This window comes from Phyllobates terribilis, unplaced genomic scaffold (genome assembly GCF_046119375.1).
Source record: "Phyllobates terribilis strain yellow unplaced genomic scaffold, ASM4611937v1 Scaffold_1__5_contigs__length_1240528914, whole genome shotgun sequence".
Lineage (NCBI taxonomy): Eukaryota > Metazoa > Chordata > Amphibia > Anura > Dendrobatidae > Phyllobates > Phyllobates terribilis.
The window spans coordinates 495,144,088-495,170,351 of NW_027362761.1; the positions used below are offsets into that span (position 1 = coordinate 495,144,088).

General features: G+C 46.3%; 1 protein-coding gene across 2 annotated transcripts in view; it reads left to right on the forward strand.

The window, feature by feature from the left end:
- Nucleotides 1-1,906: 1,906 nt before the first annotated feature.
- The window catches only part of AGGF1 (angiogenic factor with G-patch and FHA domains 1), a 29,422-nt gene continuing 5,064 nt past the window's right edge, over nt 1,907-26,264 (forward strand). The window contains exons 1-9 of one of the 2 annotated variants that reach the window (XM_073680162.1): nt 1,907-2,325; nt 10,578-10,664; nt 11,659-11,840; nt 12,214-12,345; nt 12,551-12,733; nt 13,742-13,808; nt 25,449-25,560; nt 25,643-25,694; nt 26,101-26,202. In XM_073680162.1, coding sequence (XP_073536263.1) covers nt 2,046-2,325; nt 10,578-10,664; nt 11,659-11,840; nt 12,214-12,345; nt 12,551-12,733; nt 13,742-13,808; nt 25,449-25,560; nt 25,643-25,694; nt 26,101-26,202 — 1,197 coding nt within the window. In that variant the 5' untranslated portion in view covers nt 1,907-2,045. Of the gene's footprint in view, nt 2,326-10,577; nt 10,665-11,658; nt 11,841-12,213; nt 12,346-12,550; nt 12,734-13,741; nt 13,809-19,084; nt 19,332-25,448; nt 25,561-25,642; nt 25,695-26,100; nt 26,203-26,264 lie in introns of both variants that reach the window. The other variant, XM_073680161.1, reaches the window with a different exon arrangement.

Sequence of the window (26,264 nt, forward strand, 5' to 3'; positions counted from 1 at the left end):
GAGTGCACTGGAGGGAAATCATAAGTCTGCAGCCACACACAATGACAGGAGACTTATTGACGCCCCCCTGGGCCAGTGTTGTAGTGCGGCGCACGTGTGCGCGGGGGAATACCCGGAGCCGGATCCGATGGGGGTAGTAGTCTCCGAGTGGCGGGGACCCGGTCCGTGCCCAGGGTGGTCAAACTAAGTGTGTGGCAGTCTTTGTAGATGTTGTTTAAGTGTCGACTACGCCACCCGTTGATTTGCGGTCGCAAGGCCGCCGCTGCAGAACAGTCCGCTGAGGCCGGTGGTATGTGTGCAGCAATGGTGGTATAACCCCCAACGGGAGAGGTATGGCCTCAGGGCAGCTGGTGCGGGTGAAGGGAGTGATAGAAAGGGCGTCCTGGTACCTTTAGTGCTGGTAGTGCGATGGAACACAGAGACTGATTGCAGTTTTCAATGCTTTACTCACAGATGTTATCAGTGTCAGTCCTGCAGGTGATGACGACCCGAGCCGTGCTGCGTCCACCAGGTACGGGGCTCGACCAACCCCCAGGCAGTTCCAGAGTGTGACCTTGAACTCCTTTCTCCGTTCCTTTCTCTGGCCGTCCCCACTAGGGACCCACCCATGTCCAGCTTCCTCGGGCCTTCTGGTGGCGAAACCTATCTCCGGTTTCCCTGACCCTATGTGGCGTGCCTTCGTGGTGAGTGTAGTGAGTGGTCGCGCCAAGACGTGGCCACGACCTCCGGTTCCTGGCTGAGGATAAGTGGCCTCCACCAGTTTGGGATCCGGTACCCTGATCTGCCAACCCTTCACCCGCTGACTCCTAGCGTGTTCGGGTTCCCTCTTCCTTCATGTCTCTGGGCCTTTCTCCAGGTTCCATTCCTTCCTTGTTCCTTTCCTCTTGTCTTTCTCTCTCTTGCTCCCTTCAGGAGCAGCACCCAGACAGGGCTGCTGCTCCCTGTCACTACTCTTCTCCTCTTCTTCTGTCTGACTGAACTCCTAAGATGGTGCCCACCTTTTATACTCCCTCTGACACCCGAGCCCAGGTGACTAGCCACCAATGGGCTCCTTCCTATGCCCAGAGTCCCTCCCCTCTCTGCTCCTGCACCACTGGGATATTCCCCCCCCCCCCTCCCACTCCAGCCAGGGACAGACGCTGTCGTACCTGCACATCTATCTTGTGGGAGTACCGTTGATCTGTCCCCCGGAAATGGGGTGTATGTGGTGCATGCAGCTAACTGAGCCCAGTTCCACGCTCCATCCTTACCCGGGAGTGGAATACCACACCTCTGGTTCGAGGTGCAATACCCCTGTAGCAGCCGAGTCCTCGGGGTGCTACATTATCATTTTGGACCGATCAACCCCTTTAAGAGTCCAAAACTCTGCTGACAGGTTCTCGTAAAGTAAAAACCCCTTCACTTGGAGAACCGTGTTATTTGGTCATTTTTACCACACAATGAATGCTGAAAAAACAAAACCAAAAACAATGGCGGAATCACATTTCTTTCATTATTTCATCCCACTTGGATTGTTCTCCGTTTTCCTTTACATTATATGGTAAGATGAATGGTGTCACTGAGAGCTACAATAATCGCGCTCTCATACGGCTACGTGGACAGAAAAATAAGAAAGTTATGACTCTTAGCATCGGGGGAGGAAAAACAAAAAACGTAACATCACTATGGCAGGAAGGGGTTAAAGGGAGCGCTTTGGCCGCAGTTATGGGAGCTAGTATGTATATAGGAGGGGTTTATGCAAAGTAAATATAATTCTGCCTGAAAATAAGAAAATTGCAAAAATGAGACATGTCATAAATGCACTAGAGCAGCCTGACCCCCACCCTGAGGACACTGCCACCTACAGCACCAGCTCCAGACCCAACCAGCGGCGCCCAGAGGCGCATCTGCGTCACGTGATAATAGAGGAGTCACGTGGTATTGAGGAGTCACGTGTCGTACAACGGTCACGTGTTTCTCTGCGTCCGCAGCTTTGAAGCAGGAAGGGAAACTAGTTGCTAATGAAGGGGAACCGGCCAGCGACGTGATGTGATTCTCGGGGTGTTATGGCCAGTCATGGAGAAGAGGTCTCTCCGCCCCCGGATCTGGATGAGGCAGATGAGATACTTCCGGGTGCTCAGGCCGGTCAGGATCAGCTATGGCCGGAGGTGGACGATGCTGCAAAAACTCCGGAGTCTTCAGCTCTGAGCTGCCGGGTGCAAGCCCTGGAGGAGGAACTGAGGAATTGCCAGGAGGAGCTGCGCAGCATCCAGAGACAGCTGAGCCTGAGCCAGAGGCTGCACCGCAGCGCGGAGGCCACCAATCAGGAGCTGCGGACACAGGCCAGTCACCCATAGCAACCCTACCACTCAGTTCCAACCAGTCACATTTCTTCTTTCATTGCTGAACCTGCAACAAAAAGATGAAAGCAGCACGCTGATTGGGGGATGGGAGACACTGCTATTTAATTTTATGTCAAGGTTTTTATAACTGAGGACCATAAGCTGGTGATAAACATGAGCTGATGCGCAGCGATCTCTCCCGAATCCCCCGTACACATGAGCTGACGTGCGGCGGTCTCTCCCGACTCCCCCCGTACACATGAGCTGACGTGCGGCGGTCTCTCCCGACTCCCCCCGTACACATAAGCTGACGTGCGGCGGTCTCTCCCGACTCCCCCCGTACACATGAGCTGACGTGCGGCGGTCTCTCCCGACTCCATAACCCCCCTTCCCCCGTACACATGAGCTGACGCGCGGCGATCTCTCCCGACTCCTCCCGTACACATGAGCTGACGTGTGGCGGTCTCTCCCGACTCCCCCCCCGTACACATGAGCTGACGTGTGGTGGTCTCTCCCGACTCCATAACCCCCCCCCCGTACACATGAGCTGACGCGCGCCGATCTCTCCCGACACCCCCCGTACACATGAGCTGACGTGCGGCGGTCTCTCCCGACTCCCCCCGTACACATGAGCTGACGTGCTGTGATCTCTCCCGACTCCCCCGTACACATGAGCTTACGTGCGGCGGTCTCTCCCGACTCCCCCGTACACATGAGCTGACGTGTGGCGGTCTCTCCCTCCTCCCAACCCCCCCCCCCCCCGTACACATGAGCTGATGCGCGGCGATCTCTCCCGACTCCCCCCGTACACATGAGCTGACGTGCGGCGGTCTCTCTCGACTCCCCCCGTACACATGAGCTGACGTGCGGCGGTCTCTCTCGACTCCCCCCGTACACATGAGCTGACGTGCGGCGGTCTCTCCCGACTCCCCCCGTACACATGAGCTGACGTGCGGCGGTCTCTCCCGACTCCCCCCGTACACATGAGCTGACGTGCGGCGGTCTCTCCCGACTCCCCCCGTACACATGAGCTGACGTGCGGCGGTCTCTCCCGACTCCCCCCGTACACATGAGCTGACGTGCGGCGGTCTCTCCCGACTCCCCCCGTACACATGAGCTGACGTGCGGCGGTCTCTCCCGACTCCCCCCGTACACATGAGCTGACGTGCGGCGGTCTCTCCCGACTCCCCCCGTACACATGAGCTGACGTGCGGCGGTCTCTCCCGACTCCCCCCGTACACATGAGCTGACGTGCGGCGGTCTCTCCCGACTCCCCCCGTACACATGAGCTGACGTTTGGCGGTCTCTCCCGACTCCCCCCGTACACATGAGCTGACGTTTGGCGGTCTCTCCCGACTCCCCCCGTACACATGAGCTGACGTTTGGCGGTCTCTCCCGACTCCCCCCGTACACATGAGCTGACGTTTGGCGGTCTCTCCCGACTCCCCCCGTACACATGAGCTGACGTTTGGCGGTCTCTCCCGACTCCCCCCGTACACATGAGCTGACGTTTGGCGGTCTCTCCCGACTCCCCCCGTACACATGAGCTGACGTTTGGCGGTCTCTCCCGACTCCCCCCGTACACATGAGCTGACGTTTGGCGGTCTCTCCCGACTCCCCCCGTACACATGAGCTGACGTTTGGCGGTCTCTCCCGACTCCCCCCGTACACATGAGCTGACGTTTGGCGGTCTCTCCCGACTCCCCCCGTACACATGAGCTGACGTTTGGCGGTCTCTCCCGACTCCGCTCGTACACATGAGCTGACGTGCGGCGGTCTCTCCCGACTCCCCCCGTGCACATGTACTGACGCCCGGCGGTCTCTCCCGACTCCCCCCGTACACATGAGCTGACGCGCGGCGGTCTCTCCCGACTCCCCCCGTACACATGAGCTGACGTGCGGCGGTCTCTCCCGACTCCCCTCGTACACATGAGCTGACGTGCGGCGGTCTCTCCCGACTCCCCTCGTACACATGAGCTGACGTGCGGCGGTCTCTCCCGACTCCCCCCGTACACATGAGCTGACGCGCGGCGGTCTCTCCCGACTCCCCCCGTACACATGAGCTGACGCGCGGCGGTCTCTCCCGACTCCCCCCGTACACATGAGCTGACGCGCGGCGGTCTCTCCCGACTCCCCCCGTACACATGAGCTGACGCGCGGCGGTCTCTCCCTACTCCCCCCCCCCCCCCCGTACACATGAGCTGACGTGCGGTGGTCTCTCCCGACTCCCCCCGTACACATGAGCAATAGGAAGAGAGGGGAAAGACCCTCGCAGACCGTTCCAGCAGTGGATTATCCTGAATACAAAGGAATCTGGCTTTGATCTTCCAACCGCCGGGTCTTTCTCCTCCCTGATATAATCTGCTGCCTGAGAATCGGGAGACCAAATACATATCAGATGGTTGTCTGGTCTCTTGAAAATCGGAGGGTTCGGCCAACTTTCATCTCACGTATATGGGTTATTGTTCTCCTTTTCCAGGCTGCAAACCTGTGTAGAGTGAATGTACATGAGGGGTCAGGATATATAGCATTTTGGTGTGTGGGTTCCTTTACTCATATGAGGGGATGTATGAACACGCTGTGAGATTGGTACAAAATTTCAATGGCTGAAAAATCCATCCCATATGTCTGAATCAGGCAGGGTTCTGTAGAAATTGGTTGGTTTTGCGCAGAATGCATTCAGATTTATGGGACTGCCAAAGCAAAATGTTATTGTGCATCACTATTGTCTGCCAAGTACGAGCCGCTCACGTCAGAGCCACTCGGTGCCTAGATTACATGAACACCGGACAGAAGGCAGGAATTATACAAAAAACGGTACATTTATCAAATCTAGTTACTAATCAGATGACTGCTTTCACTCTTTTGTAGCTGAAAGCAGATTGGCTGGCTGTGTGCATTTTACGTCATGTCACTTTCCATAGGGGGATGTAATAATTGCTGTGTGCAGTTATTCATTCTGTCATTGTGCCACCCATCCACTTCTATAGAAAGTTCCCAGCATCCATAACACAACATCACCTCTGCTAGGAGAGACCTCCAGAGCAAAGATCATTTGCCCCAATTGGGTAAAATATTATTTTCCCTTTTCCCCCAATAAGCAAGTGGCTGACCACAAGGGCTCTGGCTTCTCTAACACCTGGGCCGGGTTCAGTTTTGTGTCTGAAAAATCGTAAGTTTTGTTTTTTTTTCCCCCAGAAAAAATGGACCATTTTTCATCCAAATAAAGTCCGATTGTCATGTCTGTATCTCCTCCATAAGACATCCATTTTTTTTATTTTTTTTAATCTCTTTAACTCCTTAAGGACTGATCCACTTTGTACATTAATGACCGAGCCATATTTATTAAATCTGACCTCTGTCACTTTATGAAGTAATAACTCTGGAATTCATCAACGAATCTCACTGATTCTGATAGTTTTTTGTGACATGTTGTACTTCATGTTAGTGCTAAATTTTGGTCGATATTTGCGTTTATTTATGAAAATATCGAAAATTTGGCAAAATGTTAAAATTTCGCTATTTTCAAACTTTGAATTTTTATGCCCTTAAATCAGTCATGTCACACAAAATAGCTAATAAATAACATTTCCCACATGTCTACTTTACATCAGCACAATTTTGGAAACATTTTTTTTGTTAGTTGAAGTTATAAGGGTTAAAAGTTGACCAGCGATTTCTAATGTTTTCAACCAAATTTACAAAACCATTTTTTACAGGCCATATCAGATTTTAAGTGACTTTGAGGGGCCTTTATGACAGAAAATATCCAAAAGTGACACTATTCTAAAAATTGCACCCCTCAAGGTGCTCAAAACCACATTCAAGAAGTTTTGAGCTTCAGGTGCTTCACAGGAAGTAAAGCAATGCGAACGGAAAAAATTAACATTTTACTTTTTCCCACAAAAATGTTACTTCAGCCCCAAATTTGCATTTTCACAAGGGTGACAGGAGAAAATGGACCATACAATTTGTTTTGCGATTTCTCCTGAGGACGCCAATACCCCATATGTGGGGGAAAACCACTGTTCGAGTGGACGGCAGGGCTCGGAAGGGAAGGAGCGTCGTTTGACTTTAGGAACGTAAAATTGGCTGGAATCATTATCCGACGCCAGGTTGTGTTTGAAGAGCCCCTGATGTGCCTAAACAGTGGAACCCCCCCCCCCCCCACAAGTGACCCCATTTTGGAAACTAGACCACTCAAAGATTTTATCCAGGGATATAATGAGGATATTAAACCCACAGGTACTACATGCAATTTTATAACATTAGGTTGTCGTGTAGAAATATTTACATTTTTTCACGAAAATATTGTTTTAGCCCCAATTTTTTCACTTCTGCAAGAGGTAACATGAAAAAATGGACCACTCAGGTTGTTTACCCACTTTCTTCTGAGCATGGCGATATGTCATATGTGGTCCGAAACCTCTGTTTGGACAAACGGCCGGGCTTAGAACGGTAGAAGCACTATTTTAATTTTGAAACACAAATTTGGCTGAAATCGAGTTCTTGATATGCCAAAACAGCAACTCCACAATTGACCCCATTTTCTAAACTACACCCCCGAAAGAATTCATTTATGGCTGTAATGAGTCTTTTGAGCCCAGTTTTTATTAAAGAATTTAGTTCAAAACGAGTGTGAAAAAATTAAAATTTCACTTTTTTTTTCCCCACAAGTGTCATTTCTAAGACAAATTTTTCATACATAGTAGTGAGAGGTGAGGAAATGGACCCCAAAATTTATAGCTATTCCTCCTGTGCTCAAACGTAACCCCACTAGTATAGCTTGATCGGGCCCAAAAAGGACGAAAAAACTGCATTGAAACAAAAGGCAACATGTTTCAAAATGGAGGAGCGTAACAATGTTGTAAAGCTGAGCACGTTCACAGGATAAATGAACATCCAGGGCTGCTGTCGCTTTTTTTTTAAAAAAAAGGGACTAGTTGTACAACATCTCTATAGCACAATCCATCGCTATATGAGGGACGAATGTGCCATATGACACTGGCACACTATAACAGGTGCCTGCCCGGCAAGGTAGGAGCCGCCAAGTGCGCAGAACAACCCATCCTTTTACACAATATATAAAGAGGCAATATACCACAGTACATGTGGACAGTTATAGCAGGTATAAGGGGTTTTATAATACCCGAATAAAATAATAAGGAAGCCCATTCTTTATAGAGCAGAAACAGCTCGAGTACTAGGTATCCTCCATGAAAAACCGCCATGTCTGTAACACCAAACAGTTCCGAATGCTTTAGATGTCACGACATAGTCATAATAGCAGGCCGAAAGAAATATAAAATGTATGCTATTTCAGCAAATTCCCCTTACTGCATTCATCCAGGGGTATAGTGAACGTTAACTTTTTTTTCATTTTGATTTTTTTGGGGGGATTCCAATTTCTATATAGACAATGAAGAAATAAAAAGTGAATAAAGAAAAAATGGCAGAAGGTGGCAGGGGAAAAAAACAGGGCAAACCTCCGATTCCATAGCACTACCTCACTACCGAGCGTGTACATAAAGTGCAGCACAGATTCATCTAAAAGTCGAAATTCTTAGATCAGGAATAGAACAGACATTTATAGGACATTTCATAACGTTCCCAAATTCTTATGAAAACCTTTACAGCACATCCTGCATTGAACTACTGTACCCAATTTTTATATATTTTAGGAGTCAGACCATTTTATACCAACTCCAACGCCACCAAAATGGACTCTTGACTCCACAGCCCTGGTAAAAAGCAAAAATAAATCCACTTATTCTAGGGACTAGATGGTGGCCCGATTCTAACGCATCGGGTATTCTAGAATATGTATGCGGCTGACCGGGCGCAATCAGCAGAATGTTGTTTAAATTTGGCGCCAAAATCACTGATTGGTCGCGGCCGGCAACTGCTACCAATCAGCAAAACGGTGTTTAAATTTGGCGGCAATATCGGTGATTGGTTGCGGGTGGTTGGTTGCGGGTGGCAGCCACGACCAATCAGCGAACTGTGTTAGTGAGGACCGGAGAGCTTGTTTAAATTTGGCGATAAAATCGCTGATTGGTCGCGGTCGCGACCAATCAGCACAGCAGCGTTTAAATGTGGCGCCAAGATCGCTGATTGGTCGCGGCTGCTGTTTTAAATGTGGCGCCAAAATTGCTGATTGGTCGCGGGCAGTGGCCAATCAGCGAATCGTATTGGTGAGGATCAGGGAGCGGAATCGTATTGGTGAGGATCGGGGAGCGGCGCTGCCTGTGTGGCTACTTCCGCTGCGAGAAGCCGGGAGATGAGCGGCTGCTTGCAGCAGAAGTATCCCGACCGGCAGCGCCACTCCCCAATGCTCCCTTGACACCCTAGCCGCATGGAGGTCAGCGGCGCCTCCGGTCGGGGTCCTTCTGCTGCTAGCGGCCGGGAGATGAGCGCCTCGCGCCGGTCATCTCCCTGCTGCATCGCCGCTGACCTCCGTCCTGCAGATGAGCTGCTAACGGCCGCCATCTTTTTCTCAAATCCCGCGTCGCTGATTGGCCGCGGCCGGACCAATGAGCGACGCAGGATTTCCCAGACAGACAGACGGGATAAGACGATATATATATTATATATATATATATATATATGAGAGAGATAGATAGATGTTTGTAGGGACGGAAACCTTTCCTAATGCAGAGGCCAGGCTTATCAGGATGTTTGTCGCATTGGTAACTGAATTCCCTCCTAACTCAATCTTTGTAACACACCCTGCATCTCTTTTGGGGTTGGCCTTTTTTTGTTGTAGGTGGCGCTTGTGAGGGAAAATGCTGCCCGGGGACAATTCTGCTGGCCTCACTAGATAAATCCCCCCCCCCCCCCACACACCCTCTCTTGGTTTCCAAATATTTTATTTTATATATTTTTTTGGAACTCAATGTAAGATCCTTGGTTCCCAGTTTTTTCGGTATAACACAAGTGCATTATATGTGGCCACTTGGATTAGGTGTACCGCAAGTTGGATTCGGTGTAGTGCAGGAGCTCGACTGCTAGCTGTGCCGAGCTCCTGCGGTGATCTGGTGAGAGGTGCTGATATTTCAGCACCTCCTGCACTATCACAATCTGAGTGCGGGGACTGATGACATGGGTTCCTGCATCTCTTCCCGTGCCGCGCAGCTGTCGGCACAGAGCTGTCAGTTTTAATCCATGACGGACATGGCACGTCATGCTGCGGTAACTGTCACCTGCTCATGACGTGCTATGTCCGTCATTCGTCGTAAAGGGGTTAATTATAAGTGTCTCAGTTCGGTTTTCTATGTATTCTTTGTGATGGATCAATTTAAAAACCGATACCATACAAATGGTGCGAATAAGGCATAGTTTTTTTTTCTTTACACACCCATTGAGTCCTATTGTTCAGTCTCATCCGAAAAATGGCAGAGAACAACAATTGCTGTGTTTTCTCTTCACATGGCCGCTCAATGTGAAAAGCCCATTCACTTACATTGGTGTGTGCTGTTTTGCTCACGGTTAGCACACTGCCCAAAAATATGCTCATCTCAACCTAGCCCTGACCTGAAGAAGTGTATAATAGCTGCAGTATTTGGAGTTTAGGCTACATACCCAGCGGTCAGAAATGTTGCAGGTTCTACTGTCAGTCGGGAAGATGTAAGAATTTATAACCAGATGTAGTGATGTTGATTACCGATCCGGAGGAAAAAAAACCCACAAATAATCGTCACTATATTTGCTGTACTGATCACACTTCCATGTTCCCAAACCGAGCCCCTGTTACTGGCCAACAGCAGTAACCATGTAGCAACAGTCCTATGTCATCACACCATCGCTGTAGGCAAGTAAACCCATTTGGGCACAGGAATGGTAGGTCATGTCATAAAGATGAATATTCTGCTTTCATTAATTTTATTTTTTTGTCAATCAAAATCCAAAGCAGCAGATCTGCTGAATTTTGTACCAATTTGCCACTGTTACAGGGTTGTCCACTATTGGACAGCCCCTTATGAATGGGCCCTGGGAGGTGAGAATTATAACCGATGCTCTTCTCCATACTCAGCAATGCACCCCCCTCTAATCCCTTGGCATCAACAATCTGCAGGGTGTTACAGGAGCATTGCAGTTGATCAGTGGTGAGCCGCGACATTATATATGAGCGTATCCTTACACAAGTGAATTACCAGGATGATCGCATATTATACTGAGAGAACTGTCGATCATGTGCAATATATTTCTATATACAGTACTTTATGAATTCCTCCCTTTTCATCTGTTAACAGGTAGAGAAATTAAGTAAAGAAATTTATGAATTTAATAAGCGTGAAAAGGTTGACCAGGAAGTGCAGACAGATGAATATTCATCATGGTCGGGTAAGGATGGACGTGTGCCGTGAGGTTAGAATTGGAATCTGTACACTGGTATAATTATCTCATTAAAGGGGTTGTTTCATGCTGCATCTTATGGAGCGCGCACCGCTCCTCTGCCCCATGGTTACTGCAGGGACTTTGAACTCGTATTGATTGACAGTTTGGACCAACATTGTTTCTGGGGCCCACACTCTTTGCTTTGCAATGTGACGGGGGAAGGTAGCTTTACTTATGCAGCATCAGCGAAGCGCAGGGGCATTGTAGCTGTATAGAGAAGAGCTTGTAAGTGCTGCACCCCCTGCCAAGGAGACCGACTGGCCACTGCAGAGATGGCCGGTCACCTAGGCAACAAGCCGTAAGCAATAACATTAAAAAGCCCTCCATTCTTGAGAACGAACAGGATTACAAAGTTGCCTGTTTTTACAAGCACAGTGCAATTTTAACCACTTAATATAGGAAGAAAAACCCTTTAACATCATATGTGGTGTGACATGTGCCTGATAATTATATGTATTGTATTTTGTGCACTGACTTTTTAGAAAACCCCATGTAAAGAGCGTGACCAGCACATCCCAGTTAATTTGAAGCTAATAATCCAATCTGGAAAAGATGAAAGACGTAATTATAAAGGCATGCATGAAGACATGTTTTAATCTGGCCATTGCATATGCTGTGTACACACTTTTATATAGCCATTTTCTATAGAACTTGTACTTATTTGGAACAAGTAGAGCTGGAGTGTAAAGTATGAGGGTGGCTCTAGAGCTCAGACACTGAGCTGCACTGCTGTTTAGGTGGCATACAGAGGTACAGAAAGGGCCTCCAGTACTTCAGTTACAGTTTTTCTAGTAAAACATATGTAGGCTGCCGTCACCGATCATAGCCCCCATTACCAGACTACATAAATGTCATGGTAATGGTGATTGTGCTTCTATTACAGAGATATGTTTTCAGTGAAACCATCCTAACATTCACGGTTATTATCATTCCCTTTCAGATTCCTATTATTACCATTCCTCCTATGAGAATTACACCCACACTGATGCCCACGAGGTGAAGGCAAGTAATGGCAGCGATGCCACTATGGATGGGTCACAGGCTGGGGCTAAGCCACAAGAGGATCCAGGAGAAAGTAAGAGTCTGTGTGATGGAGAAGGGCAAGAAGCCAATTATAGTCAGGTAAGGAACCTGGGACATGAAATTCATCTGGTAATATAAAGCCCATTGTCCCCTGCACAGGGAGAGCCAGTGAGGCCTCAGCGGTGTCCAATAGTCCAAAGGTGTGAAAGGCTTTTCCATGTAGAATTTTTAGTTGCCTATTAATTTGCTCATGTTAAAAATAATAAACTCCACAGCATTACTTGCCTTCCCCACGTCCAGTACTGCCTTTCCGCTGTTGCTCCTGGTCTTTAACAAGCTGCATCGCGACTACAGCGCATGTAACCGCTGCAGGCGATCACTGAGCTCAGCAGCACAAACATAAGATTGAGAAATGATATGGTATGCAGCACTGCAGGATGTGTTTGCAAAAAAGTATTCTTCATCTTTCTAGGAAGAGAGCGGAACGTCACTTGCTGAAAGCTTGAGAGCCACCGCAGAAGCCGCCTTATCTCAGACTGGATTTACCTATGATGAGAATACTGGGATGTATTACGACCACAGTACTGGTTTTTACTATGATTCGGTATGTGTCCACAGTGTACAATCATCGAGCAGAATATTCACTGTTAAGGGCTCGCTCACACTGGCGTATAACACGGCCAAGTGCTTGCTATGTGATGTTTTCTTGCATAGCACTCGGCCCAATGTAATACTATGAGGCAGTGCAGATCTCCCGATTATTTTCTCATGCCGACTTCATAATTTGTGTTCTTTATCTCCTATTAAAGGAATCCCAGTTGTATTATGATCCTTCAACTGGGATTTATTACTACTGCGATGTGGAAAATGGTCGCTACCTGTTTCATTCAAAGGTGGATTTCCAGTCATGTGTAAACCAAGACCCTCAACCAAGCACCGAGAAAAAGAAGAAAAAGAAACGTGAGGCCAGCAGTCAGCAAGAGGACGACAAAGTCAGTAATGAGCAGTGAGCATGTGCAGTTGTCGGGGATGTGTCATCCTTAAAGGGGTTGTCTCCCTTTCAGTCTTCAGGAGCACACCGCTCTCCTGACATCCTGCTTTCCGGGGTCAGTGCTACTGACGGTGTGATCTGGTGGTATGCCGGAGCCGCCGTCCTGAGCTGTGCGCTCTCCAGTGCTGCTGGCTGTCAGCTTCACCTCTGTAGCACCGGAGGAGTGCGGGAGCACCTTGTCAGATGCAGTGATCTGGCCGGCCACAGAACAGCGCTTGCAAACTATAGAAAATGGCTTGACAATGAGCTGTGAACTATAGAATTAGAAATCTTTCAGTTCTTGAGAACCTAGAGGATTTTTAGTAAGAGGTAAATTCCAAACTTTTTTTTTATTAAAACACTTTGTAATTTTACCAATTTAATAAAATGAGACAACCCCTTTGAATGATTTACTAGTTTCCGGTACTTTTATGGAAATGATGAGGGAATTTCCATAACCTACAATGGCCTAATGTTCCCCTGGAAAAAAGCCGTCTCCATAAACAGTATATTAGGCAATTGCACTTAAAACCTAACCATTTCCCCTTTAGACAAAGCATGGTGTCTGTGTGACCGTGTAGTAGATGCTATATTGTCCATCTAAAGGGAACTATATGTTTAACAGTAATGAAAATTGGGCTTTCCCAGGTGTAAATGACCTCCGAACAGTAGTAGATGACCTGTGACCCAATGCCTGGCCATACATTAGGGTTCAGCCGCTGCTCTGTCAGGTTAATTAGCATTTGGTCCTGTTTGATACCATTCACCTATAGATTATGTCCCTGCAGTGAGGGGACAGGACGGAAACGTCCTCCCATGATTTCCTGAGAGAGGGGGGCACTCTGACACTTCTGCACCGCCGATTGTCACCACGTCTGTGTCTGTTGAGGCATGAGAGGCAGGCTTTGTTTCCAGAAATGCTCCTTTTGTAACCCATTCCAGATATGATGACTGTTCATCCTGTCTCTAGGTACTAAACCTGACAGAAAGCATGGTTGGCTTGAGGATTTCTCCTTATGGATACTCTCCATACAAAGGTAGAGTTGATTTGATTTGTTTTCTTGTACCTTGATTGGTAGGTGAATATTAGGATTTGGATGTTCTGCTCCCACCCCTTCCACCCACACACACAGTTTCACCTTCTTTAGTTCACATTACTTTTTCCAGTGGGTAAGAAGTTGTTCTTGCTTTTCAGTGAAGGTTAAATATGTAGAAAAAAACAGATTAGGCTTGGACATTAAGTACAGACACCTTCTACTTGTGACATTTGAACATATTGATTTATGTACAATATTATTATTATTATTATTATTATTATTATTGCGCCATTTATGCCATGGCACTTTACATGTGAAAAAGGGGGTATACATAGCAAAAACATTTACAATAATCTTGAACAAAAACGCAGCAGCAAACTGGTACAGAAGGAGAAAGGACCCTGCCCGTGAGGGCTCACAGTCTACAAGGGATGGGTGAGGATACAGTAGGTGAGGGTAGAGCTGCGGTGTGGTGGAGCGATGGTTACTGCAGGTTGTAGGCTTGTCAGAAGAGGTGAGTCTTCAGGTTCCTTTTGAAGGTTTCCAAGGTAGGCGAGAGTCTGATATGTTGGGGTAGAGAGTTCAAGATGCATGGGAGAAATCTTGTATGCGATTGTGGGAAGAGGAGATGAGAGGGGAGTAGAGAAGGAGATCTTGTGAGGATCGTAGGTTGCGTGTAGGTATGTACCGGGAGACTAGGTCACAAATGTATGGAGGAGACAGATTGTTGATGGCTTTCTATGTCATGGTTAGGGTTTTGAACTGGAGTCTCTGGGCAATGGGGAGCCAGTGAAGCGTTTGACAGAGAGGAGAGGCAAGGTAATAGCGGGGGGGACAGGTGGATTAGTCGGGCAGCAGAGTTTAGGATAGATTGGAGGGGTGCGAGAGTGTTGGAAGGGAGGCCACAGAGCAGGATATTGCAGTAGTCGAGGCGGTAGATGATGAGGGCGTGCACTAGTGTTTTTGCAGATTCGTGGTTGAGGAATGTGCGGATCCGAGAAATGTTTTTGAGTTGGAGTCGGCAGGAAGTGGAAAGGGCTTGGATATGTGGTTTGAAGGAGAGTTCAGAGTCCAGGGTTACCCCAAGGCAGCGAGCTTGTGGGACTGGGGAAAGTGAACAGCCATTGATTTTGATGGATAGGTCAGATGGGGGGTCTCAGTGAGATTGGGGGAAAGATGATGAATTCAGTTTTATCCATATTAAGTTTTAGAAATTTAGCAGAGAAGAAGGATGAGATAGCTGACACATTGTGAGATTCTGGTTAGTAAGGAGGTGGTATCAGGTCCAGAGAGGTAAATCTGTGTGTCGTCCGCATAGAGATGATACTGAAAGCTGTGAGACTCTGAGCTGTCCCAGGCCGAGGGTGTAGATTGACAAGAGTAAAGGTCCTAGGGCTGTACCTTGGGGGACATCGAAAGATAGGGGCCGAAGTGAGGAGGTGATGTGTGAGAAACACTGAAGGTCCTGTCTGTTAAATATGAGGAGATCCAAGATAGGGCCAAGTCTGTGATGCCAAGAGATGAGAGAGTCTGTAGTAAGAGGGAATGTCAAAGGCAGATGACAGGTCCAGGAGGAGGAGAACAGAGTAGTGTCGCTTGGATTTGGCAGTTAGTAGATCGTTGGTGACTTTAGTCAGTGCAGTTTCAGTGGAGTGATGCGGTCGGAAGCCAGATAGTAAGCGGTCAAAGAGGAAGCAGGAGGAGAGGTGGGAGGACAGGTCTGAATGGACGTGTTGTTCCACTAGTTTTGAGCCGTAAGGGAGAAGTGATATGGGTCGATAGCTAGTCAGAGAGGATGGGTCAAAGGAGGGCTTTTTGAGGATGGGTGCGATCGAGGGATATTTGAAGCATGAGGGGAAGACACCAGTTGTTAGTGACAGGTTGAAGAGGTGGGTTAGAGTTGGCATGAAGACTGTAGTAAGGTTAGGGATGAGGTGGGACCGGATAGGGTCAAGTTCACAGGTGGTGAGGTGTGACTTGGAGAGGAAAGTTGATCTTCCGTAATGGCGGAGAAACTGGTTTTGGAGGAGGAGGATTGAGTAGATATGAGAAGGGGCTGTGGGGACTTTAGGCAAAAGCTTTGTTTGATGGTATCAATCTTCTTCTTGAAGAATAAGGCAAAGTCCTCGGCTGAGAGGAGAGGGAGGAGGCGCTGGGGGACGGAGGAGAGAATTGAAACTGTTGAATAGCTGTTTAGGGTTGTGTGACAGGGAGGATATGAGTGATGAGAAGTATGTTTGTTTTGAAGCAGTGAGTGTGGACTTGAAAGCAGTGAGGGACTGCTTGAATGTGATGAAGTGCTCGTTGGAGTGGGACTTTTTCCATCTCCACTCAGCAACCCTGGAGCCTCAGTTCTTTAGTCAAGCTGGTGTGCCAGGGTTGCTTGTTGATTGTGCGAGCTTTGGTATGTGTGAGTGGGGGGTGACCGAATTGAGGGCTGCAGCTGTTGTGGTGTTATATAAAGCAGCAGCAACATCTGTATCATGTAAGGAGCTTATGTCTGTAAGAGGGAGGAGAAGTTCAGAGAGTGAGTGTAGGTCGAGGTGTTTGAGATTTCTGCGAGGGTGTGCAAGTTTGTGGAGTGGGGATTGTGCACCTGGGGAGGAGAGGGAAGAGAATGTGAGTAGGTTGTGGTCAGATAGAGGGAGAGGTGAGTTGGAGAGGTTAGACAGGGAACAGAGGCAGGTGAAGATGAGGTCCAGAGTGTGGCCATCTTTGTGAGTGGCTGCGGAAGACCACTGAGCCAGGCCGAAGGAGGAAGTGAGGGATAGAAGCTTAGAGACAGATGAGTGGGAAGTGTCAATGAGGATGTTGAAGTCGCCCATGATGATAGTGGGGATGTCAGCGGAAAGGAAGTGAAGTGGTTGAAGAAAGTGGTGGCTGGCCCTGGGGGGCTTTAAATGACAGCTGGTTAGAGGGGGAGTAGATGCTCACACAGTGTGCCTCGAAAGAGGGTAAAGTAACAGAGGGCGGCAGTGGAAATGGGGAGAAGGAGCAGTTATCTGACAGTAGGATTCCAACTCCTCCGCCATGCTTGCCGCTGGAGCGGGGTGTGTGGGAAAGATGGAATCCACCATAGGAAAGTGCAGCTGGAGATGCTGTGTCAGAGGGGGTGAGCCAGGTTTCAGTGATGCCAAGGAAGGAGAGTTTGTTAGTAATGAAATGGTCATGGATGTAGGAAAGTTTGTTGCAGACAGAGCGAGCGTTCCATAGAGCTCCTGTTAGTGGGACTGGGAAAGCGAGGGCTGAGTGGATGGGTATAAGGTTAGAGAGGTTACGGAAATTTGTGGTAGGTCGTAGATAAGAGGTAGAAGTGACTGTGGGAATGTGATGAGGAGGGCCAGGGTTTGGTGAGATATCGCCAGCAGTGAGGAGGAGCAGTGTTAGCAGGTGCGGGCAGGAGAGAGCATGAGGTGGCTGTCTGGGTTTGGAGACACAGGATTGAATATGAAAGAACAATTCTGAGGAGGAGGAGGTGAGATGGAGGGGTAGGATGGAGGGAGAGATGAACATTTCATTACAAGGTTTAGGTATTAGGGGGGTTGGTAGAAAGTGAAGGACTATAGAGGAGAGAGTGAAAATGTAAAAAAAACGTATAGAAACATTGCTTAGGGCTGTTTCCATAGGGACATTTATGGCTTATCAATGGGTGATGCCATAAATGTCCGATAAGTGGGAATCCAGCCTTTGGGATTCATTCACATTTGTCTTGACAACAGGGCCCCATAGCGAGAGGTGGCCACGCATACACAGCTCTCCTCACTTATATTGATTTTCCGAAAATGACGTTGCAAGCATGTGCACCAATATCGAGACTCCCTCCACAAATGAATGGAGAGGGCAAATACCCTGGATGACAGTGATGTGCAATGTGGTCCTCCCCCTTGGTCATTATGGCATATGCAGACATCTCAGGTGAGACAACACCTTTAAGGTTGTGGTCTTATTGTTTCCCTAACTCATAGTATCACCGGTAAAATCCTTGTTCAGGCACATACAATTCAAGACACTTTATTGATCCTGAGGGTAATTACAGTATCACAGCAGCAGAACATAGACATGAATTGTAACATACCAGTAGAATTTTGCAGGTATAATCTCATACATTCCTATTCATGACCGGTCAGTACGATATACAATTAGACCGCAAATAATACACCAGTCACTTGGGGAATTTCACACTTAGGTAGTTGTTGTACATTCCCATAGCAGTCGGCGTGACCGATTTCCTGTATCTTTTCTTCTTACTCCTTAGTAGGCTTATACAGTACATTCCATACAGTTGTATGGAGCGAGGCTGTGCCCGGTCTAGAGACGCGGCCATCCAGTAGGCATGGCATTGCTCTTCCAAGTGTATGGTGCGAGGCCGCACCCACTAGACGCGCTCTGGCCGGCTGTATGTATAACTCATACATACCCTCCAGTTCTGGCTAAGAAACCGACGAATCCCACAGTGCGTACACTGAGGGGATTAATAAGTCTGCAGTCACACAGAGCGACTGCAGACTGGACGACCCCTTTAATGTGAAACACTTTTTTTAAATTTGTGGTTGGCCTATTGTTGTGACAATAAAGGCGATATACCTTTTATTCAGCGGCTGACATCTGTCTTACAAGCTGGACATCTGCAGTCACCGCTCTGGTGTAATGTTTTTGTAATACTTGAGGAACCTGCTATAATGAACGGCAGATTGGCGCCAGTGGGCACATGCCATTGTTTTGTCACCTCCTCAATATTCACTTGTGTGGCTTAATTATAATAGGCCTCAAAGTCTGACCAGAGCAGCGGGGAATGATACATCATCCATTGGTCCACCACTTCACTAATGTATGGCCAGGGGAAATCACAACACTGTATAATAAGCTAATCAATCTGGGTCCCAAAAGAACTCGCCATTGGGAAAAGAATCGGGAGGTTGCATTCCCATGTCCAATCCTTTTTTTCATCCAGGTGAGAGAAGCCACCGTAGAGGAATCTGCCAGTGGCTTATTCCCCTCTCCCCATAGAGGACACATGCATGCTTAGCTGGACAGAGTGGGCATGTGTATGGGAGGGGGTTTGCAGAGACAGCTGTTGACTGAACGAACACTTGGACGACAGCTGTTTTCCGTTTATGGCCGGCTTATGTTAGTGACTGCTATAAGTGGTTCTGTAGGAAGAAGATGAGTTTGCTTTTGTTGGCCATTTATTGCTCTGGGAAAGCTCAACTTTCAATAAATTATGTTACAAAAACGAAGATTTCTGTCTATGCTGAGTATTGTCAATTTTTCCCAAGGCCTCATTGGAGATGAGAACATTGTCTTCCTGTAACGCAGCCCGTGACAGAATAAGCCCGTATAACAGGGAAGAGCCTGCCGGGAGAAATAAGAGGCCTAAGCTGAGCAGTGATTGTGTAGACAGCGCCTCCTCTTCAGATGACAGTGAACCTGAGGAAGGGGAGGTCACTGACTCTGAGAAAACGGCCAGCGAGGAGGACGAGTCCAGCGCAAGCAGCGTCTCCTCTCATAACTCTGACCTAGAAGGTGACCTGACTTGCATTTAGAGCTAAAATATGCATATAGTCATTGAGTTTCTTGCTTGTCAGTGATCAGTAGTAAGGGGCAACTGTATCTTAAGAAAATAGGTTTAATTAAAACCCAAAGTACCCTGAATTTATCAAAATGGCACACACTGCATAATGTACACTACATGGACATTACACCCCTCTGATACCGGGGCCATGGACATTGGCACACACTACATGACATTAACCCCTCTGATACCACAGTTATATTGATTGGCATAGCAGAGAGAGGGAGCTCCTTCTCTGCTCCTATCAGCACAACGCGATTGCGATCTCGTGCCGATTTTTTTCCATGGTGACTCCTGGCCGAAAGATAGCCACAGGGTCATCCAGGGACGATGGCCTCTAAGCTCCTGCTGAGAGCAAGAGCTGACACGTCTTCTCCCTGTGTGAGAGACGCTGATCTAATACCCTGCAGTGCAAGAGGATTGCAGGGCATTAGATCAGCGATCAGGGCAGTGAAAGTTGATGTACCATCCTGGGACAAGGTAAAAAACGTAAAAAATAAGTTTTAAAAAATGTAAAAAATAATAATCCAATTAAAAAGATAAACAAAGTACACATACTTGGTATCACCACATCCAGAACGACCTGACCTATAAAACTGCCCCACTAGTTAACCCTTTGAAACACCAAAAAGGGAAAAGGGAACACCATGAAAAAAAAAAAAGTAGCAAACTATGCTTTTTCATCATACCGTCGAACAAGAAGTGGAATAAAACGTGATCAAAAAGTCGAATGTAAATTAAATTTAAAATGGTATCTCTGAAAATGTCATCTAGTCTCACAAAAAATAAGCCACCATATAGCTCCATCAGCAGAGAAATAAAAGTTATAGCTCTCAGAATAAAGCTATGCAAAAACAATTATTTTTTCTTTAAAATAGTTTTTATTGTGTAAAAGCTGCAAAACATAAAAAAATAATATAAATGTGGTATCGCTGCAATCTTACTGACCTGAAGAATAAAGCAGCCTTATCAATTTTACCACACGCGGAACGGCATAAACAATACCCCCATAAAATACAATTTCTGAATTGCAGATTTTTGTTTATTCTGCCTCCCAATAATCAGAATAGAAAGCGATCAAAAAATGTTATGTACCTGAATATGGTACCAATAAAAACGTCGACTCAATTCAAAAACTGTAGCTCTCAAAATATGGCAATGCAAAAACTGTTTTGCAAAAAAAAAAAAAAAAGCGTCTTTTAGTGTGTGAGTCTGTGACAGCAGCCGAACATAAAAAAAAAATATAAATCTGGTATCTCTAATTTCACCGACCCGAAGAATAAAGTAGTGTAATCACTTATAATGCACGAGGAACGGTGTAAAAAATAAAAAATAAAAGCAATTCTTCACCTGCTGGTGATTTGTTCATTCTGCCTCCCAAAGATCGCAGTAAGGCTCGCCTCACATTTACCCTGTTCTGAGCGCTTACACTGGGTTTTTTGTGTAAATCTCTGAAATATGTGATTCAGACGGAACCCCAGACGGAAGATTCCCTATAATGAGGTAGATGGAGGTAATGTGAACGCTGTCTGGCCTGTGATCCGGCGGTGTCCGTCGTCTTAAGTGTGCATAGAAGCGCGGCCTGCCACAGTTTTGTGCACCGCTGAAAAGGACACTGCTGAACATGGGCCAGACGGAGTCCAGAGTAACTCTGCTGCCTCATTATAGTGAATGGATCCCTCGGGGGTTTCATCTGAATCACGTCACTCAGAGATTTAGATGGAAACCCCGATGTAAGTGTTCAATGTAGCGCACAGGATAAATGAGATCCAAAATGTTATGTAAAATGTTCCCAACAAAAACTTAAACTCAGTCAACAAAGAAAGCAAGTCCCCATTCAGGTCCGTCATCTGTTAACATAACTATAGTGGGCTTTCATGTTAGTGGTAATATAAAGGCTCTGGAAACGCAAAATAGCTCCTTACCTCCCGAAAGAAATCCAGTGAATTCTGTTCTCCCAAATCCAAATGCCCCCCTCCCTTCTGAGCCCCTCAATGTACCTAAACCGCAGTTAGCATCTACATTTGGCATTTCTGTAGCGATGAGAGCCTGCCTAATTTACGGGGTCCATGTCTCCAGAAGCACAAGCTGGACACTACAATGTACTGGGCACTACAGTGTATGGAATGGACACTACAGTGGCAGATTTGCAACATTCACTGCTGCTTGTTTCTGGAGTCAAAATCGTCAATACAGCTGTAGATAAATTCTAAGACGGGTGTAATTTCCAAAATGAGGTCACTTGAGGGGGAGGATTCTGCTTTTCTGGCACTTAGGGGCTCTGTATATGGAGTCCGCAAACTATTCCACAGTAGTTTGTGCTCCAGGAGTCAAATAGCGTTTCTTCCCTCCTGAGCAGGGCTGGATGATTTCCTCAGTACACATAACATTGTGGGTTATAGTTAATTTAGTGACAAAATGGTGGAGAAAGGTTGAACTTGATGGACTTAAGTCTTTTTCAACCTATGTAACTGTGTCTCGCTGTGTGGCTAAGCAGTACTGTACAGCCACATATGGGGTATTGCCACGTTCAGCAGAAATTGTGCGAGAAATTTTAGTGCCATTTTTACCCCTTTACCCACGGAAAATGAAAAATCTAGGGCTAAAACAAAATTTTTGTGATTAAAAATGTAATTATTTTTTTCTTCACAGTCCAATGGTATAAAATTCTGTGACCCACCTGTAGTGTCAATATGATCCTTGCACCCCTAAATGAATTCATTGAGAGATCTAGTTTGTAAAATGAGGTCACTTGTGGGGATTCTGCTGTTCTGGCACCTCAGGGGCTCTTCCAATGTGACGTGGCACCTTCAAACCATTTCCGCAAAATGTGCACTACAGTATGGCGCTCCTTCCCTTTTGGGCTTTGCACTGTGCCTCAAAAGTAGTTTTCAACCACATATGGGATGTTGATGTACTCAGGAGAAATTGCGTAACATATTTTGTTGTCCACTTTCTCCTATTATCCCTTTTGAAGATTGAAAACATGGGGCCAGAGCAACATTTTAGTGAAATAAATGTTAATTTTCCATTGACTCAGCTCAATGTTATACAATTTTGTGAATCGCCTGAGGGATAAAAGTGCTCACTACACCCCTTGATGAATTCATCCAGAGGTGTAGTTTCCAAAATGGGGTCACTTGTGGGGGTTTCCTGTTTTGGCATGCCAGGGGCTTTTCAAATGTGACATGGCATCTGTAATCTGTCCCAGCCAAAATTGCTCTCCAAAATTGCTCTCCAGATTTCAGTTGGCACTCCTACCCTTCCAAGCCTTGCCATGCGCCCAAACAGTAGTTTTCACCCACATATGGGGTATTGGCGTACTCAGGAAACATTGCACATGAAATTGTACTGTCTATTTTCTCCTATTACCCTTGTGAAAATGAAAAATTTGGGGCAATAGGAACATGTTTGTGGGAAAAATTCATTTTTTCATTGCTCAACATTATAAAATTCTGTGAAGCACCTGTAGATTCAAGACTCCACACCTCTAGATAAATTTCTTGAGGGGGTGGTGTTTCCAAAATAGGGTCACTTGTGGGAGGTTTCCACTATTTAGGCATATCAAGGACTCCTCAAACATGACATGATGTCCACTATCTATTCCAGCCAATTTTGCTCTTCAAAAGTCAATTGGCGCGCCTTCTCTTTTGAGTCCTGCCATGCGCCCAAACAGTAGTTTTCCTCCACATATGTGGTATCTGTGTACTCAGGAGAAATTGCACACCAAATTGTATGGTACATTTTCTCTTGTTACCCATGTGAAAATGCAAAATTTGAGTCTAAATGAACATTTTTGTGGGATATATTCATTTTTTTTTCTTCCACATTGCTTGAATTCCTGTGAAGCACCTAAAGGGTTAATCAACTTCTTGAATGTGGTTTTGAGTACTTTGAGGGATGCAATTTTTTAAAATGGTATCACATTTTTTTTGTCATTATAGGCCGCTATATGACAATACTTGTCATGGCTGAGATGGCTCCGAAAGGGCCCACAGCCTAAAAGCTTGTTGATTGGCTGCGCCGCATCCTTTCAGCAAACTTTATTCGGCACCAAACCTGAACAGTAAAATGGACTTCCGGGAAAAAGTCCATGTTCGGAGTTCGGTACCAGACACTAGGTGTCCGGTACGAACCCTGAACTTTACAGATGAGTTCGCTCATTCCTACCTGCAGACTTTTTGACTGCAGAAAAGAAAACATTTTTCAGAATTACAAATCGTGAGGATGCTCCTCCTGATAAAGAGCGGCTGTAGATTTTCACAGAGGATTTCATCACATACATTTAGCAGCAGTGACATCCACAGTGAATTCACAGCAGTCCTGACTAGTTGGGATACTCAGATCTGTAATGTTAAAAAATTTCTGTGTTCTGAATGCTACTAGGCCTCATGGGTACTGTCATTACAAATCCATGCTGTATGAATCCTTTATAAGGTACTCATATAATGTTATGGGCTTATTTAGTAACACTGCGTGCCTCGGACTTCATGCGAAGATGTAACCCGTTGTCACCCAGCTGCAGTGTTTTTTAAAAAAAAAATTGCTAAATTAAAGGAGTTTCTCCCTTTCAGAAAAGTTTCCTTAGTAATTAAAAAAAAATGTTCTCCAAATACCCTGCCCCGGTCCAGCATTGAGTCTCCATTGCTGCTCCCGGTGTCCGTTACTGTCTGCAGCGCTGACGTCATGTGCCACCAATAATTGAGCTTAGCTGCTCTGCCCCAATTAACAGCATGAGCCACTCAGCTCCTGGAGCGGCTGCAACACTTGATGTGACGTCAGTGCTGCAGACAATAACGGATATCAGGAGCAGCAGTGGGGACTGGGAGCCGGCCCCAATGCAGAGCCAGTGTCAGTCAGTCGGGGGCGCTCTTTACAGCCGCCGTTCTCTATACTCAGAACGGTGACTGAACACTTGCCGGCAGCGTTCCCATGACTGAAACCGGAACGCTGCAGATGTGTGGTTACTCTGCAGATTAATAGTTTTTTCCTGGTGGCAGGTTCCCTTTAAGGGGATTTCCGCACAATATCCGATGCCTGGTAATTTGATATTTATCAAGCCCAGTACTGCAAAATTCTGGAATAATTTGCCCACCGTATTTGGACACATTCTGTAGTGCATATTACGGACACCAGGAATAGCGACAGAGGCACAGCAGTGGACCTTGGGAGGGTGAGTAAAGCACGGTTTGTTTATTTTAAAACAAACTGAAGAGGGGGGGGGGGGTCAGGTGTCCACATAAAGAGATACGCACCACACATCTAAATCCAAATTGCTGTCAATAGATGGCAGTGCAAGTCAACACAACAGACCAGCGCAGCAAAAAATAGTATTGTGTAATAGAATACACAAAATATCAAGCAAGTGCTCAAAACGACACGGGAGGAAAAAACACCCATGGGGTCTGTGCAGACTGAGTCTTTTTGCAGTGTTTTCTGAACAGAAACTGAGCAGAACCTACAAATTTTGAGGATGATTTGTATAGTTTCACTTAGTTTGTGCTAAAAAAAAAAACCTCCCCATAAATCCCTAGTGCACATACTTGTATTGTGTATTTCCCTCTGGGATGGCGCCTACACCGGATACATATTTCAATAAAGCCTTCATCATTGCATGTATCCATACCGGATGTAAACCTACTGAGGCAATACGGCGTCTCTGACACTGGCTCCGTCACCTTCATCAGGAGAGCATGAATTCTGTTCTACCCCATATAACCAGTAAGGTTATTAACAGGCACTTTTAGAGCTTTTCCTAGCCAAACCACATTGCTCAGGGGTTTTTACACTTGTGGATCTTGACTTTCAAATAGGCGCCTGATTTAGATCACCTAAATATCTAGTTTAGCTTACTAGTATTATGGTGATGTCCTATAGCAATAATCTGTGCATAATGGGGTCTTGAAAAATAAAGCTTTAATAAAACTATGAAACATGTAGCTAAACACTATTAGTCAGCAAGTGGCAAGGATAACATACATAAAGGGTAAATGGGAAAATATGTATATCTATGCAGAATGAATAAATGTTCATTTCTGACTTCATGATTGTTTATGTGACTTGTGCAGACACTGAGCAAATCTGGCCTCCATGTATTCGAGTGATTGTGGTAAGGTCACCAGTGCTACAAAAAGGATCCCTGTTTATTATAACAGCCGAGAAAAGTGCCACCATTGGAAGGTAGGTGCAGATAATGGGAAAATGTGACTGAAAATTCACTTCAGATGGCTTCTTGTCACCAACACGTTTTCTTATTGTGTAGAGAGAAGAACCTGGGTCATGACATCCGTATTCCAGAGGTCGGCGTGAGCAAGGTGAGCACGTATTAGAAGTAATTCTTATGTCATATCGTTACTGATGAACTTTTAACATTGAACGTGCTTCCATTTTACTATATAGTTTGTCTCAATGAGTTGAGTAATTTTACAAATCCTTTGCTTCACCTACAAATGAGTTGTAATTACCATTTATAGTCCAGAGCTACATTCATAATTCTGCAGACTTCAGAGTGGAGATCTCCCAATCTCATGGCTGGTGTAGGAAAAAATAAAAATGCTCCGATAAGCTTTTTATGGTCTTTGTGTCATGAGTTGGCTGTGTTTTAGCCACATAATCTCAGAACCCAAATATTCTGATTTCTTTCCTTCTCTACTGTTGGTGTGTGCTACATAGAATAAGTGGAAATGGTTTTAATATCCTCCACTTTTCTCGTGTCTTTAGTTTCATGCAGAAGTCTACTTTGACCACAGTTTGCAGAGCTACGTACTTGTGGACCAAGGCAGCCAGAATGGCACAATCATTAATGGCAACCCGATTCTGCAGGTACATTCATTATCTGTTCCACAATCCTAGAAACTTTTGACATAAATGTAGTAATAGAAATA